Source organism: Lissotriton helveticus, chromosome 8 (assembly GCF_964261635.1).
Source record: "Lissotriton helveticus chromosome 8, aLisHel1.1, whole genome shotgun sequence".
Taxonomy (NCBI): domain Eukaryota; kingdom Metazoa; phylum Chordata; class Amphibia; order Caudata; family Salamandridae; genus Lissotriton; species Lissotriton helveticus.
In genome coordinates this window covers 1,525,946,204-1,525,960,416 of record NC_136069.1, presented here as the reverse complement: position 1 = coordinate 1,525,960,416, position 14,213 = coordinate 1,525,946,204, and the positions used below count along the sequence as shown (strand labels likewise).

General features: G+C 44.0%; 1 protein-coding gene across 1 annotated transcript in view; it reads right to left on the bottom strand.

Annotated features, from left to right (window-relative positions):
• The window catches only part of PAK1 (p21 (RAC1) activated kinase 1), a 406,732-nt gene that overhangs the window by 167,573 nt on the left and 224,946 nt on the right, over positions 1-14,213 (bottom strand). Inside the window, exon 5 of the mRNA XM_078658509.1 lies at positions 8,182-8,329. Coding sequence (XP_078514635.1) covers positions 8,182-8,329 — 148 coding nt within the window. The remainder of the gene's footprint in view (positions 1-8,181; positions 8,330-14,213) is intronic.

The following is a 14,213-nucleotide window of genomic DNA, read 5'->3' as shown; positions in this document are numbered from 1 at the left end:
CATCCCTGAAGACTATAAGATCACACACAAGGACCGTACCAGCCACACAGGAGGAGGAATCGCTATCGTCCATAAAAAATCAATCCACATCTCAACCAGCTCTGACGTCAACCTCGCCAACTCTGAACACCTTCACTTCCAGATCCACATCGACCCCAAGACTACACTCAGAGGCACCCTCCTTTACAGACCACCAGGACCCCGCGCAAAATTCAGTGAAGACATCACGGACTTCATCACTCCACACGCGCTCCCCTCCAAAGATTACATCCTTCTGGGAGACCTCAACTTTCACCTTGAAAATAACAACGACCGCAACACCACCACCCTCTTGGACAACCTCGCCAACCTCGGACTTAAACAACTGGTCACTTCCCCCACCCACATAGCAGGTCACACACTCGACCCCATCTTCACCTCCAGCAATCATGTCTCCTTCAGCCACACCACGGATCTCCTCTGGACTGACCACAGCTGCGTTCACTTCACCTACAACAAGCCGAAACCCACCAACCACCTCCAACCAACTCTGCAAAGAAACTGGAACAAAATCACCATCGACCAGATCTCCTCATCACTCCTTCTAAACACCCCAGCCCACTCTTCTAACCCAGACCAAGCCGCCGCCAACTTCACCCTATGGTTATCCAACACCGCCGACATCCTAGCACCACTGAAAAAACGTCAACGCAAACCTGGCAGCAAGAAGGCCTCATGGTTCAACGATGATCTTAAGAAGTCCAAGAAACTCTGCCGCTCCCTTGAAAAGGCCTGGAAAAAAGACCCAACCACTAGCACCAAGGACGCCTTCAAAAACGCCACCCGCACACACCACCAACTAATCCGAAAGGCCAAGAAAACAGCATTCAAGGATCGACTAGACAACAACGCCCACAACAGCAAGGAACTTTTCAACATCGTCAAGGAATTCACCAACCCCTCGGCCAACTCCAACGACATCACCCCGTCTCAAGCCCTCTGCGACTCCCTAGCTCTATTCTTCCACAACAAAATTGCGGACATCCACAACAGCTTCGACAACCAACCCGAAGACCAACCCACCCAACCTCATGCTGAACATTCCCCCCCCTCGAACACTCTTAACGACAGGAACCCAATCTCCACTGAGGACACCATCCGCCTGATGAACCCTATCCACTCAGGATCCCCCACAGACCCATGTCCTCACCACATCTTCAACAAAGCAGACTCCGTCATAGCACCGCACCTCCGAGACGTCATCAACTGCTCCTTCAACTCCGCCACCTTCCCGGAAAGCTGGAAACACGCTGAACTCACCGCCCTTCTGAAAAAACCCACAGCGGACCCCACCGAACTCAAAAACTACCGCCCCATATCGCTCCTTCCTTTCCCAGCCAAAGTCATCGAGAAAGCTGTCAACAACCAACTCGCCGCTTTCCTCGAAGCCAACAAATCCCTCGACTCCTCACAATCTGGATTCCGAGCAAAACACAGCACTGAGACCGCCCTCATCGCAGCAACAGACGACATTCGAACCCTACTGGACAATGGAGACACAGTCGCCCTCATCCTCCTCGACCTCTCTGCAGCCTTCGACACAGTCTGCCACAGCACCCTTTTACAACGCCTCAGAAACATCGGAATACAAGGAAAAGCACTCGAATGGATCACCTCGTTCCTCACCGGAAGAACCCAGAGAGCCCGCCTTCCACCATTCAAGTCCGAAGCCACTGAAGTCATCTGTGGCGTACCACAAGGATCCTCACTCAGTCCCACCCTCTTCAACGTATACATGAGCCCCCTCACGGCCATCGCTCGCCAACACAACCTCAACATCATCTCCTACGCGGATGACACTCAACTGATCCTCTCTCTCACCAATGACCCCAGCACCGCCAAAACAAACCTACACGAAGGAATGAAAGAAGTTGCCGAATGGATGAAACAAAGCCGTCTGAAACTGAACTCAGATAAAACAGAAGTCCTCATCTTAGGTACATCCCCCTCTGCATGGGACGACTCTTGGTGGCCGGAAGCCCTTGGAAAAGCACCCACCCCGACAGACCACGCACGGAACCTAGGCGTTATCCTGGACTCTTCTCTCTCAATGAACAGACAAGTCAACGCCATATCCTCATCCTGCTTCAACATTCTTCGCATGCTCAAAAAAACATTTCGCTGGATCCCCACCGAAACCAGAAAAACAGTCACCCATGCTCTGGTCACGAGCCGACTGGACTACGGAAACACCCTCTACGCAGGTACTACCGCTAAACTCCAGAAGAAACTCCAACGAATCCAAAACGCCTCAGCCAGGATCATATTAGACATCCCGCGTAACGAACACATCTCTGGCCACCTGAAAGACCTCCACTGGCTACCCGTCAATAAGAGGATCACTTTTCGACTGTTAACCCACGCACACAAATCACTCTACGACATCGGACCAGAATGCCTCAACTCACGAGTGTCCTTCTACACCCCCTCCCGCCAACTACGTTCTTCCAGCCAAGCCCTCGCCACTGTACCCCGCATCAACAAGACCACCATGGGAGGCAGATCCTTCTCATACCTGGCAGCTAAAACATGGAACTCACTCCCCACCTACCTTCGCCTTACCCAGAACCACCTAGCATTTAGAAAGCAACTTAAAACGTGGATATTTGACAAGTAATCCTCCTCCCCTCCCTAAGCGCCTTGAGACCCTCTGGGTATGTAGTGCGCTATATAAATTCTCTGACTTGACTTGACTTGACTTCAAGCCCCTGTAAAACCCTGGCATAACCGGAGGTGGTAATATTAGAATACTGATATAATGGCAGTGCTGCCATGATTTGCCACGTCACTGCATGTCACCAAAAGAGACAACTGAATTTGCTTTTGCAGGAAAAGTAGATTTCTGAAGCATTAACCCCAGGGCAAGAAGACTTTTTGCAAACTTCCACACCGCTTTTCTTACCTTAATCTTCTTGTCCCTATTTCTTAGCATCAGTTATAAATATATTTTAAACAAACAAATATTCAAACAACTACATCAATGCTTGACAGTACACTATACCGATGCTTTAACTTGTTCATGTGTGCTTCCTGTGGAAGATTTTAGGCCAGGTCACTAACCCCAGACTTAATGGAAAATGAAGAGAAACCTCACTGGCACTATCCTAAAGACCAAGGATGAAACAATTCTTCACAAATAAATCTATAGATTTACAAACGGAAGAATACACCCATATACATACACACATGAATATAGACAGCCTCATCTACAAACCCAGACAAACACATTTTTGCCAATCTCGACTATATATGTAGTGACTTTTTAAAACATCTTATAGAAAGCGTAAAAAACCTATGCATTGGTAAAGCTACCTAATCAATAATCAATAATCATTTTACATACTCTGACACACGTATATTATCATGCAATGAAGCATTAACCCATATACAGACACTCGAACATGTTTGTTATTTACATATGCAATGAATACATGTACACTTAAAGTGATATCCATAACAGATGTTTATTTTTTTCTTGCACATATAAATCTTATATCCTTATGCAATGTATAATCTCAAGAATCTAGATTTAGCTACCCAGGTACATTTACAAATCCAGACAGGAGTACATCTAATGCATAAACATGCACTCTCCTATCTATACAAAATGTACACACATACATTTTTATATACACATATACGCTCATACACATTTGCAAGTCCATCCTATTGATGCACATATGCATACACACAATAACAGTTACATATCCTGTGAGTTTATGTCTTGTATAAAGATATAACTATGTATAACGCGGATATCTGTATACATACATATATATTACCTACTGGCGGTCGCCAGTAGGTATATATAGTTAGGATTTTTTCCCTATGGGATTTTTGAAAATTCTATGTCTAATAACTTTGGCGTTTGTGGACGGAATTGGATGAAATTTTCTGGAAAATGGAACATTTTGTTTCTGAGCAGCCCCTGAAAATTTGGGGGGTGTTCGTCCAGGGGGGGCTGAGAAAAAAGGGGGGTCCCAAAACGTGTTTTTAACATTGAGTTTTCCATAGGGCGGTTGGCCTCACTTTTAGCCCGAACGGCTGAATGGATTTGCACGAAACTTGGCAAAATTGTAGGGACTGGTAGCCCGATGTGCCTTTTGTAGGTCTCAATATATGTGCTACACTGGATTTTGAGAAATTAACGTTCAAAAAAAGATATATATCTAGAGCCGCGCCTGGAGCGCTCCCCGGTACGCGTACCGGGGAGCGCTTCAGGCGCGCCACGCGACTTGCGCACGGCAAGCTGATTGGTTCTCGGGTGTCTGTAAACATTCGAAACAGTCCGCAGCGGCCGCCATCTTGTGTCTCGGTAGGATTGAGACACAAGAGGTGGCAAAAATCAAAGGGGGAAATGAGCAAGAGGGGGCAGGGTACACACCCCCTGACCCCCTAGGTTTCATGTGGGGGCCATAAAAGCCTCCCGCGGGTGAAAAAAAAAATTAAAAAAAAATTCGATTTTCGCGGGGGTGAGCGCCCGGTACGCGCACCGGGGAGCGTACGGGGGAGCGTACCATGGAGATTAAAAATGACAGACTTTTAAAAAAATAAAGCTTCTTTTTAAAAATTGGAGGTAGTTCTGAAAAGAACTTTTTTTTTGATTTTGTTGTTTTATATATTTTTTTTTGTTTTTGTTGTTTTATATTTTTTTAGACTTTTTAAAACAATTTTATATTTTTTTTGGATTTTTTTCAAGGGAAAAACAAAAACAAGGATTCCAAAACTGCTCAACAGGAGCAAAAAAAATTGAAAATTTAGGGACTGGAAGAGCAGCGGTGTTGCTGTTTCTTTAGGGCAATCAGTTCAACACTCTGCTCCCCATAGCAGAGCAGTTCGTCACACTCTTTGCACAAAAATTTGATGCCCGCAAACACCGGCTGAATGTTAGGGACCATTCTTCCACGGGGTGGTCCCGAAGGTGTTGCTCCACCAGTGGAGGTGCTGCCGCCATCTGTGGGTACATTCCGTGCCAGCTCTCTGACACTCTCCCTGGCAAAGTTGTTAGGGTGTCTTCTTTTCACATGCCGGATCAAATTAGCATTCCCAAAACTATATTTTTTCAGAGGATTGCCTCTGGATAAACTACTCCCACATATTTTGCATGTTACTTTGGGAGCGTTGACTTTTTTCTGTCCTTCTGGGATTTCGTAAAATTTCCAGATGAAATGGGTTTTTTTCTTTTGCTGAGGAGGGTCCTCATCTAAAAATCCCTCTGAATCACTGCTGGATGACTCTCTTGCAGCCATTGCTGGAGATCAGAAAAGTAGGAGATAGAGTAGACACAACAGCTCTTGCTCTCTCCAAGTACAAAGCAATAGTGAGAGAAATGGGTGGGTTTCACACAATTTGGAAAAAAAAAAGTTCTGAACCAATGAAAAGTGTTATTTTAAAGTCACATGGTTTGACGCGCTTACGCTACGCGCCCCGGGGCGCGTCCCGGGCGTGTATCGTAAGCGCATCGGGGCGCTTACGTTGCGCGATCGTATGCGCTTCCGGGTGCGCTTACGCGGTGCGTCATAAGACGCATCTCGCGGCTACGCGATACGTGTCTTATGACGCAAGGCGTGGCGGCTACGCGATACGTCACGATGTTGTTTTCGTTCTCGGCAATAGCGCTTCCGGGACGCGCATTAGTACGCGCCCCGGGGCGCGCCGCAAGATTGCGCTTACCCGTGCGTTCACCTGTCCGCGCCCCGGGAGCGCACTAAAAATAATATTAAAAAAAAATAAAAAAATTATAAAATATAAAATTAGATTTCAAATGTATTATTTTTATAAAGATTTGCTATTAAAAAACCTATGAAATTCACTGAAAAAACCATAGGTTATAGACCATATATAGTTAGGAATTAGCATTTACAAAACCTTGAAAATTCACTGAAAAAACCATAGGTTATAGACCATATATAGTTAGGAATTAGCATTTAAAAAACCTTATTTTACTCACACAAAACCATTGAAATTCCATATATAGTTAGTTGTACTAACTATATATCGCGCACCCGCAATCCACTGCTGATGATGTCACATATTACATCATTCATGACATGGTCAGTGACATCACTGATGACATCACTGATGACATCTCAAATGACATCACTGATGACATCACTGATGACATCTCATTTCACATTACTCATGACATCATTCATGTGATGATACGATGAACCTCTTCAGACTCTAATAAAAACGTAGATACACTCAGTGTAAACAGACACTCACAGACTGTCACTCATCCATGGAGTTACTCACACACCTAATCAGTCTTGCAAAGAATCAATCACACCTCCATTTCCGAAAACTATATAGTTAAACACACCTTACTTATTGAAACATATAATAACACATATTTACTCTGTTATACAATCCCTGATACAAGTTCACAATAATCCATACAGCCACTCACACATTCACTGGCTCTTATGCACAGTTATTTATAAATGTCAACTACCACATGTACTGTGTTTTACATATGTACTTACTTTGACATGTAGCACTGAGATATCCATTCACTCACCAATACACTCATGCACACAGTAAACCGCCCATACAGCTGTTTCCACATGCACTTTTGAACCCATACATCTAGTGAATCAACTGCTCACACATCTATGCACAGAGTCATACACCTCCCAGCCACCCACACACACACACACTCAGTCTCCCATACAAATACTTGGCCAACTAATCAATAACCCATATAGTTAGTCATATAGCTAATGATCAACACATGCATCAGATTACAAAACAACAGACACAATGGTGCACAATTTAAAACAGTTTAGTCACTAACCCATGCACTCTGTGAGACACATTTAATCACTCACTTATACAGTCAGTCATGCACCTACTAAATACATCATCCAGACACTTATACATCCACTCATTCTTCAATATATAAGACATATTTTAACTTTACAGAAACATACAGTCACTGGATGTTGTCATCAGTGATGTCATCAGTGATGTCATTTGAGATGTCATCAGTGATGTCATCAGTGATGTCACTGACCATGTCATGAATGATGTAATATGTGACATCATCAGCAGTGGATTGCGGGTGCGCGATATATAGTTAGTACAACTAACTATATATGGAATTTCAATGGTTTTGTGTGAGTAAAATAAGGTTTTTTAAATGCTAATTCCTAACTATATATGGTCTATAACCTATGGTTTTTTTCAGTGAATATATATATATTTACGCTCTGTGTGTGTATGTATCAATGTATATATTTTCTAATTATTTTTTTTAATTTTTTTTTACATTTCCACTCCTGCCTTTCCCTCCACTCTCTGATTCATCCCAAACATTTCAGGTTACAATGGACTCCCAAACATGTTTTCCAATTCCTTTTCTCTTTCTATCCAGTTCATGCAACTAACAATCGCACATACCCAGCACTGCCAATACCATCTTACAACTTCCCTTTACCAATCCACTTTAATTAATCTATCACTACTCAAAACACTAGAGTAAATGCATGAGCTCTCGAGGGCACAAATACATGAACTCTCAAAAGCACAAGCTTAATAAATGTAGCACAACTAACACTACGGATGTATGATGTTACAACGCGATCAAAATGATCGCGGTACATCACAACGCATCTTTTACAACGCAAGTCGTTACCACGACTTGCGTTGTAGGGTGCTGGACTTAGGAATAGTAAGATTTATTATTCCAACTCCAGCCTACGTACAGTAGGGAAGGTGTTGGAATAGTAAATCTACTATTCCTTAGTCTAGAGCCCCCTCCAACGCAAGTCGTGGTAACGACTTGCGTTGTAAAAGACGCGTCGTAATGGCACCGCGGTGTTTTGACCGCGTTGTGAAGGATGTTTACCAACACTACAGTGAAAGGGAAGCACATATTACTAATCTACGGCCTCTTCACCGTCGCCACAAAGCGCTTTAACGCCTTGTCAGGAGTTGTAAGCACTATACGAATACAACTTGATGGCATGATGGGGACTACAGAAAAACAATTCAAGTTAGATTCAAAGGCACTTAAGTGCCTTGAGTTTTATAAAAGATTAGGCGTCTGCACAGCTCTACAAACATGCTGTGTTGTCATGTTTTATAAGATCGGTTATGGCGGGAAGTCTAAAGAAACTGAGAATATGGCGGAGGAATTACCTGTAAAGCTCATATACTTCTGGCTGTGGGAGGTTTTCTTGGAATTGTAGAATTCTAAGACATCCAGCACCGCTTGGGGGTTCTTCTTCTGCTCCGACTTTGTAATATTTGAGGTCTGCAGCAGTCGAGCCCATTGCTCCGGCATTCCCTGGATTTGATAGAAGAACAACAACAGTCACATAAACACCACTGACGACAATGCTGGTTGGCAGGCACTTGGAGAATGAGCATGTCTCTGCCCGTAAACATGGATAACAAGGCTAATAGTTTGAGAAAAGCATTTGAAATGTCACTTCTGGCAACAAACTAGATCTGCTACCAGAAGAAAAATGTACACAATTCCTCAGCCGCCAAATGAGAAACAGAAAACAAGGTTATGCGCGAGTCCTCACTTTGGAAATAAAGTGGCCACATGAACCATCCCTCAGGTCAGGTTTGTTTCCTTCTGATGCCAGACAGCGCTGTACCTTCTGCTATTTTTGCACCCAGACACGTACAGTTCGGACTTGAAAGCGATATCAAACATCTCTCTGAGTTATTACAACGCCGCCTGCTTCTTTTCATCAACTGTCCTGTGTCTGTAAACTGTTTCCTCTTGCCCTGAAAGAGAGCTGCAGGGTGTCTGCGTGAGGATTATACACTGTTGTGGGAAATGACTCTCTTTCAGTGCCAGATCAGCCCTGGGGCATGTGCGCAGCATCCTGTTAACCATCACCATTCATTCAGCACGTGACGAGGCGTCTAGTCCATCCCCACCGACAGATGCGCAGATGTGTTTGTATACAAGTTATTACCAATATCTAGGCACTGGCAGGGGGGAGCATCAAGTATTTTTCCTAATAAATAATTATGGTGTTTTTAATTATCTAGGCTATCTGGGAGAGGTGCCTTAGAGCTGGTGGCTTATTTTACCTGGATCCGAATTATAAAGAAAAGGAGAAACACACTTTAGTTAAGAACTTGTCGTAAACGGCCAGTTTTTTCTGTTTTTTTTAATCCAGTAAATATCTTTACAAACCGACCTATGTACCAATAGTCACTTCATAAAAAACAGAGTCTAACTGAATCGCAACCGACTACCGAATTAATATTTATTAGGTAGATCGTAGATTGCGACTCAATCCGATTTGCCTCAATCACAGAAATGGTGATCTTCAAAGTTCAGGACGCCACATTGTCAATAAAGTAAACAAAGCAGCCTGTTTTCATTAAAGGAAAAGTGGGTGCATTAAAAATAGTTTTTTATTTGTATTTTATTTTAAGAGTACTCTTCAACAGACATGTTTTATTCCAGTTCCTAAAGGACACACGCTTCTTTGAGGTGCTGGCACATTTTCAGACTTGTAACCAAATTTCTGTCTTTAAACATTTATTTATTTATTTATTTATATGCTTCTATAGCGCCTGAATAGACCCCCGAAGGGGTATCTCTGCGCTTTGCCATACAGAAGAAACCAGGTATTGTGCCTGAACAATACTAGTGGGTAGTGGATGGCGGGAAATGATTAAATGCTGGAGAAAAGATGAGTTTTCAGGATTTTTCGAAAAGACAGGTGATCAGTGATGTGTTTGAACGACAGGGGGAGGGAGTTCCAGAGAACAGGTCCTGCGTATGCCAGGGCCTTGCCTCCTTGGCGGGTCTTTTTAATTTTAGGAACCTGAAGGAGCTGAAGATTGCTGGAACGTAGTGAGCGGCCGGGAACATAGGGAAGAAAGGCAGTGGTGAGAAATTTTGGGCCCTTCCCAATCAGGCATTTGTGAATTGTACACAAGATTTTAAATTTGGTGCGAAGTCGCACTGGCAGCCAGTGGAGTTCCATCAGTAGTGGCCGGGAGGGAGTCCTAGATGGAACATTCAAGACTAACCTCGCGGCCGTATTCTGGACTACTTGTAGTTTGTTGAAATGGCCTTCATTAGATGACAAAAGAAGGCCATTACAGTAGTCCAGTCTACTGATGACCAGAGCCTGGACCAGGGTCTTTCTGTGGTGATCCGGGAGAAAGGGAAACACCCTTCTCAGTAGTGAAATAACCCCGAAACAAGTACCAGCAACCTGGTTGACATGATCTTTGAATGTCAATGACTGATCGAATAACACACCAAGATTGTTTATGGTCTGTTTAGGGATAGGGGCAGGTCCCAGTTCAAGAGGCCACCACTCTTTGGACCATAATGTTACTGCTTCCCCATAGAGTACAACCTCAGTTTTAGCCACGTTGCACTGTAAGCAGTTCTCGGCCATCCATTTAGAAACTGCCCTCATCCCTTCTGCAAAAGTTCTTTGTAATGCAGAAGAGAAGGTCTTAAAAGGGAACAGAAGTTGGGTGTCATTGGGTGTACATTGATACTTATGACAGTGATTCAGCATTTGCGGGGACACCTACAACAGGCCCCTTACAGATACCAATTCAATACCTATTCGGAATCCCAATTTTAGGAGTCAGAAAAACATTTGTGATACCTAAAATGGGGTAAGTACATAGGAAAAGCATTTTAACATTCGCAATCAGAGAATCACAGCGGTTGGGTTGGTTAAAGTGCTGCCCATGATTACTACAGATGAAAGTTGAATCCAATTAGAGTTCTTCAAAGTCATTCTTGATAGGCAGTGCTGTGGCAAAGCCTTATAAACAAGATGGAGAAAATCCACCAGTGTTAGAGACCGCAATACTTGCTTATGTACACGAGTGGTATGTACCACCTCTGCAGCAAGCAACTAAGCTCTATGTGCAGAAACACATCAACAATGCGATAACTCTCTCAAGAAACTCTCCAGTTTCATGTGAGAGGACTATCAATCAAGTAGTACCTACCGCCGTACCTCACAACTACGCGAGAACCTGTTGCAGTTCTTCAATGTTAAGGGCGAGAATCTCTGGGCCACTACTGCTTCTCCTAGATCACCCAGGTCATGGACCCTTGCACTGCTCCTCCCAATTCTTGCCACTCTGAGTTCTTCCATCACAAAAAAAGATGTCAAAAGGGCATTAAAGTCCTTCCAAACATCTTTGCCCTCCTGTGACATCGCCAACTCACAGACGGTCAAGCTCAAACCTCACACTCAGTGCAACAATCTCCCTCCTAACACAACTCATCAACACATTCATCAGTCTTGTGAATGTTAGACATGGATAGGGATTCTCTTATGTAGCCAAGACCTATGAAATCTCTCAGTTCTTCTCTAACCTTCAAATGAAAGGCCTCATGTGTATGGACCAATCTGGCTTTAGCCCCAAAAAGAGCACAGAAACAGTTGTCAAGAAATGGCATGAAAGATTCGCTCACATAGCCCGCCACAGCCTCCTATTTTTTTGCTTAATAAATTAATCAATCCATAGCCACTAACAGCAACACTTTTGGGACAAAGGTCTTCTGCGTGGCTTTGTGAAGCTGTACTGGCATGCCCTTGTACGTTTCGGGAAAGTTCTGGGTAGTCTTTCCTTTAACAAGCCCGACAATCATGAGGGCACCCTTGGCGTTTCAAACCAAGGGACACAGCAGATCTAGGCTCTGATGTCTGTGTGGGTGCCCAATGTGACGCCCTCTTTTTAGAGAGCGACTACTGTCCTCTCAACCCAGATCGGAAGAGGCGGACTATGGTCCCAGCTTAATCTGCAGCCCAGGTACAGGCCTTGTTTACGGTAGGCTTATGGGCAAAGTGCGTACCAGCTCCTCCCAAGTAAAGGTCTGCATAGTCTCCCATAACGGAGGTCCTTTTGCTTTCATCATGTCTAAGACGCACTTAAAAGCGCTTCAGCACCTCATCAGGGGGAGCAAGCGCTATATAAATGCAAACCTATTCCCCTCTTCTATCCCGCCGCTACCCTTCTCTATCCAAATAACTGAATAACATATCCACCACTCAAATTGCTTTCATATTTCACTATACTCATTTTCACCACTAATCCTGAAAGTTCCGGAGTAGGGAGCTACACTCCAAAAAAGCACTTCAACACCCCATACGGGGTAATAGGCGCTATATAAGTGCAAACCATTTTTCCTCTTCTATCCCTCCGCTATCCTTCTCACACCAAATAACTGAGTAACATCCACCACTCAAATTACTTTCATATTTCACTATACTTATTCACCACTAATCTTTTATGGGTTACGGTGTAGTGTGCTACTTGCCGAAAAAGCGCTTCAACACCTCGTCAGAGGTAGTAAGCACTTCATAAATGCAATTACAATACAATACAATAAAATACGCTAGGAGGCTGCTTGTGCAGTACACAATTTCAATACGAAAGGATGGACTGGTATATGCTGGAGCCCAAGGTAGTCCACACGTGGTTGCGGTACACTGAGCTGGTATTGTCCCACTGGAAACACCAGCTTTCAAATCCCCCTTCCTATTATTAGATGAAGTTTGGCTGATGAGGAAAACAGCCCAGCCCATCCCTGAATAAACGTATTTGAAGAAGAAGGGCTATCCCTGCCACAGGGGGAAAAACTCCTATGTCCCACCTTCCACTGATCTCTGACTAGCATCTTATGATTACTGGTTTTCCAGCCTGCAGCCATTGTACACCTTCCTGCGTGAGCTGAAACCAGTGCCAGGGAAGCCAACATAGCTGGATGACCTGGGCATGAGCTGATCAACCCTGGAACACATCTCCCCAAGACTAGTTGGCTACTTAAGAATTTTTTTAATTGCAGTACCTGCAATAGGTCCAATTACACCAGTTGTTTCTGCCTCAGAAGATAAGTACTGACCTCGTCAACTGGTACCCAGTTCATCTTTTGACAAAAAAAACAAGGAGGTCCAATATGCAAACAGAATAGGAAGAATGAGTGCTGCTGCCTCACCGCTCTCCTCCATGGATGGGGTATCTAGTCAGGGAAGCCTGTGGGAAGATCCATTATTCTTGCCCTGTGGGGATAAAGTGACCACAAACGGTGTCCTTCAAGGGCCATTCAGGGTTTACTGGCAACTTGATATGGCACTGTCCGCACCAAGTAGCGAATGGGCTGCTAGCTTTCCAGGACACTACTAACTGTTAACACTAATTGACACCAGAAAACAGGTCACCCACAAAACACTACCATATCCTTCAACAGAAACGTACGTCTGCTTACTGCAGAAGGTAATTCCTTTGCTGGCAGGTTGCTAGGGCATCCTTGGGTTTTGTAGCAGGTGGATCAAGGAGTGTTCCTCAACACCTTACCCAGTATCATTAAAACAAAATCACTGCAACTAAAACCTCAATAACTGTTAAAGTCCCCTTTGAAGTAACTGTGGTAATAGTTTGGCTGGATCAGTCCTTGCAGTTCTCCAACCATACCAGAAGTTCCCTCAGTAGAATAACACAGCTGAATGCCTCAATGTGAAACTGAAGTACAGCGCTTAGTGCAAATGAGCTACATTAGTGTCTGCAAGGTAACTTTGGCCCAGAAGATAATGGGCACTTCCGTTTTTTTTTACATTTATCTCTGTTCGGGGTGTACTAAGTCCCTGTTTTATTACCTGTGAATAACGACATTTTGTTTATGAGTTAAGAACTGCCAGGACATTTAATTATTAAATGTTATTTATTTTTTGGTTTCTAACTCCACACCACCTTACTGAGTAAGCCTTGACTGCTCAACCCTCTCTACCCTGAGACAGCCATGTACTAAAAAAGAGTACCTGGTCATCTAGTCGGGGGGCAAGAGTACTGTGGTCCCAGAACACCAGTGGTAAATGACATTAATTCTTAAAGCCGATGCTTAGTAACCTCTGACTGCCCTGGGACACCTAGAAAAGGCCTCACAACTATTCTAAAATGTGTGTTTTTCTTCCTCTTTAACCCCTCCCACCATGTAAAACTTGCATCCTTCACATCAACAACTATCATCCTGCATAGAGTGTCCCAAGCTTCAACCTTGTCACTTGACCTCTACAATGTATACGCTTCTTCACAGCCACATTGGCAACAAATCATATTTGGAGATCCCCAGACACACTTCAAGATACTTGAGAGAGCTGGGGGGGGGGCATCATTAGTGAGCTGCCTCTCACACAACCTGGGCTGAATGAATAAAAAACACC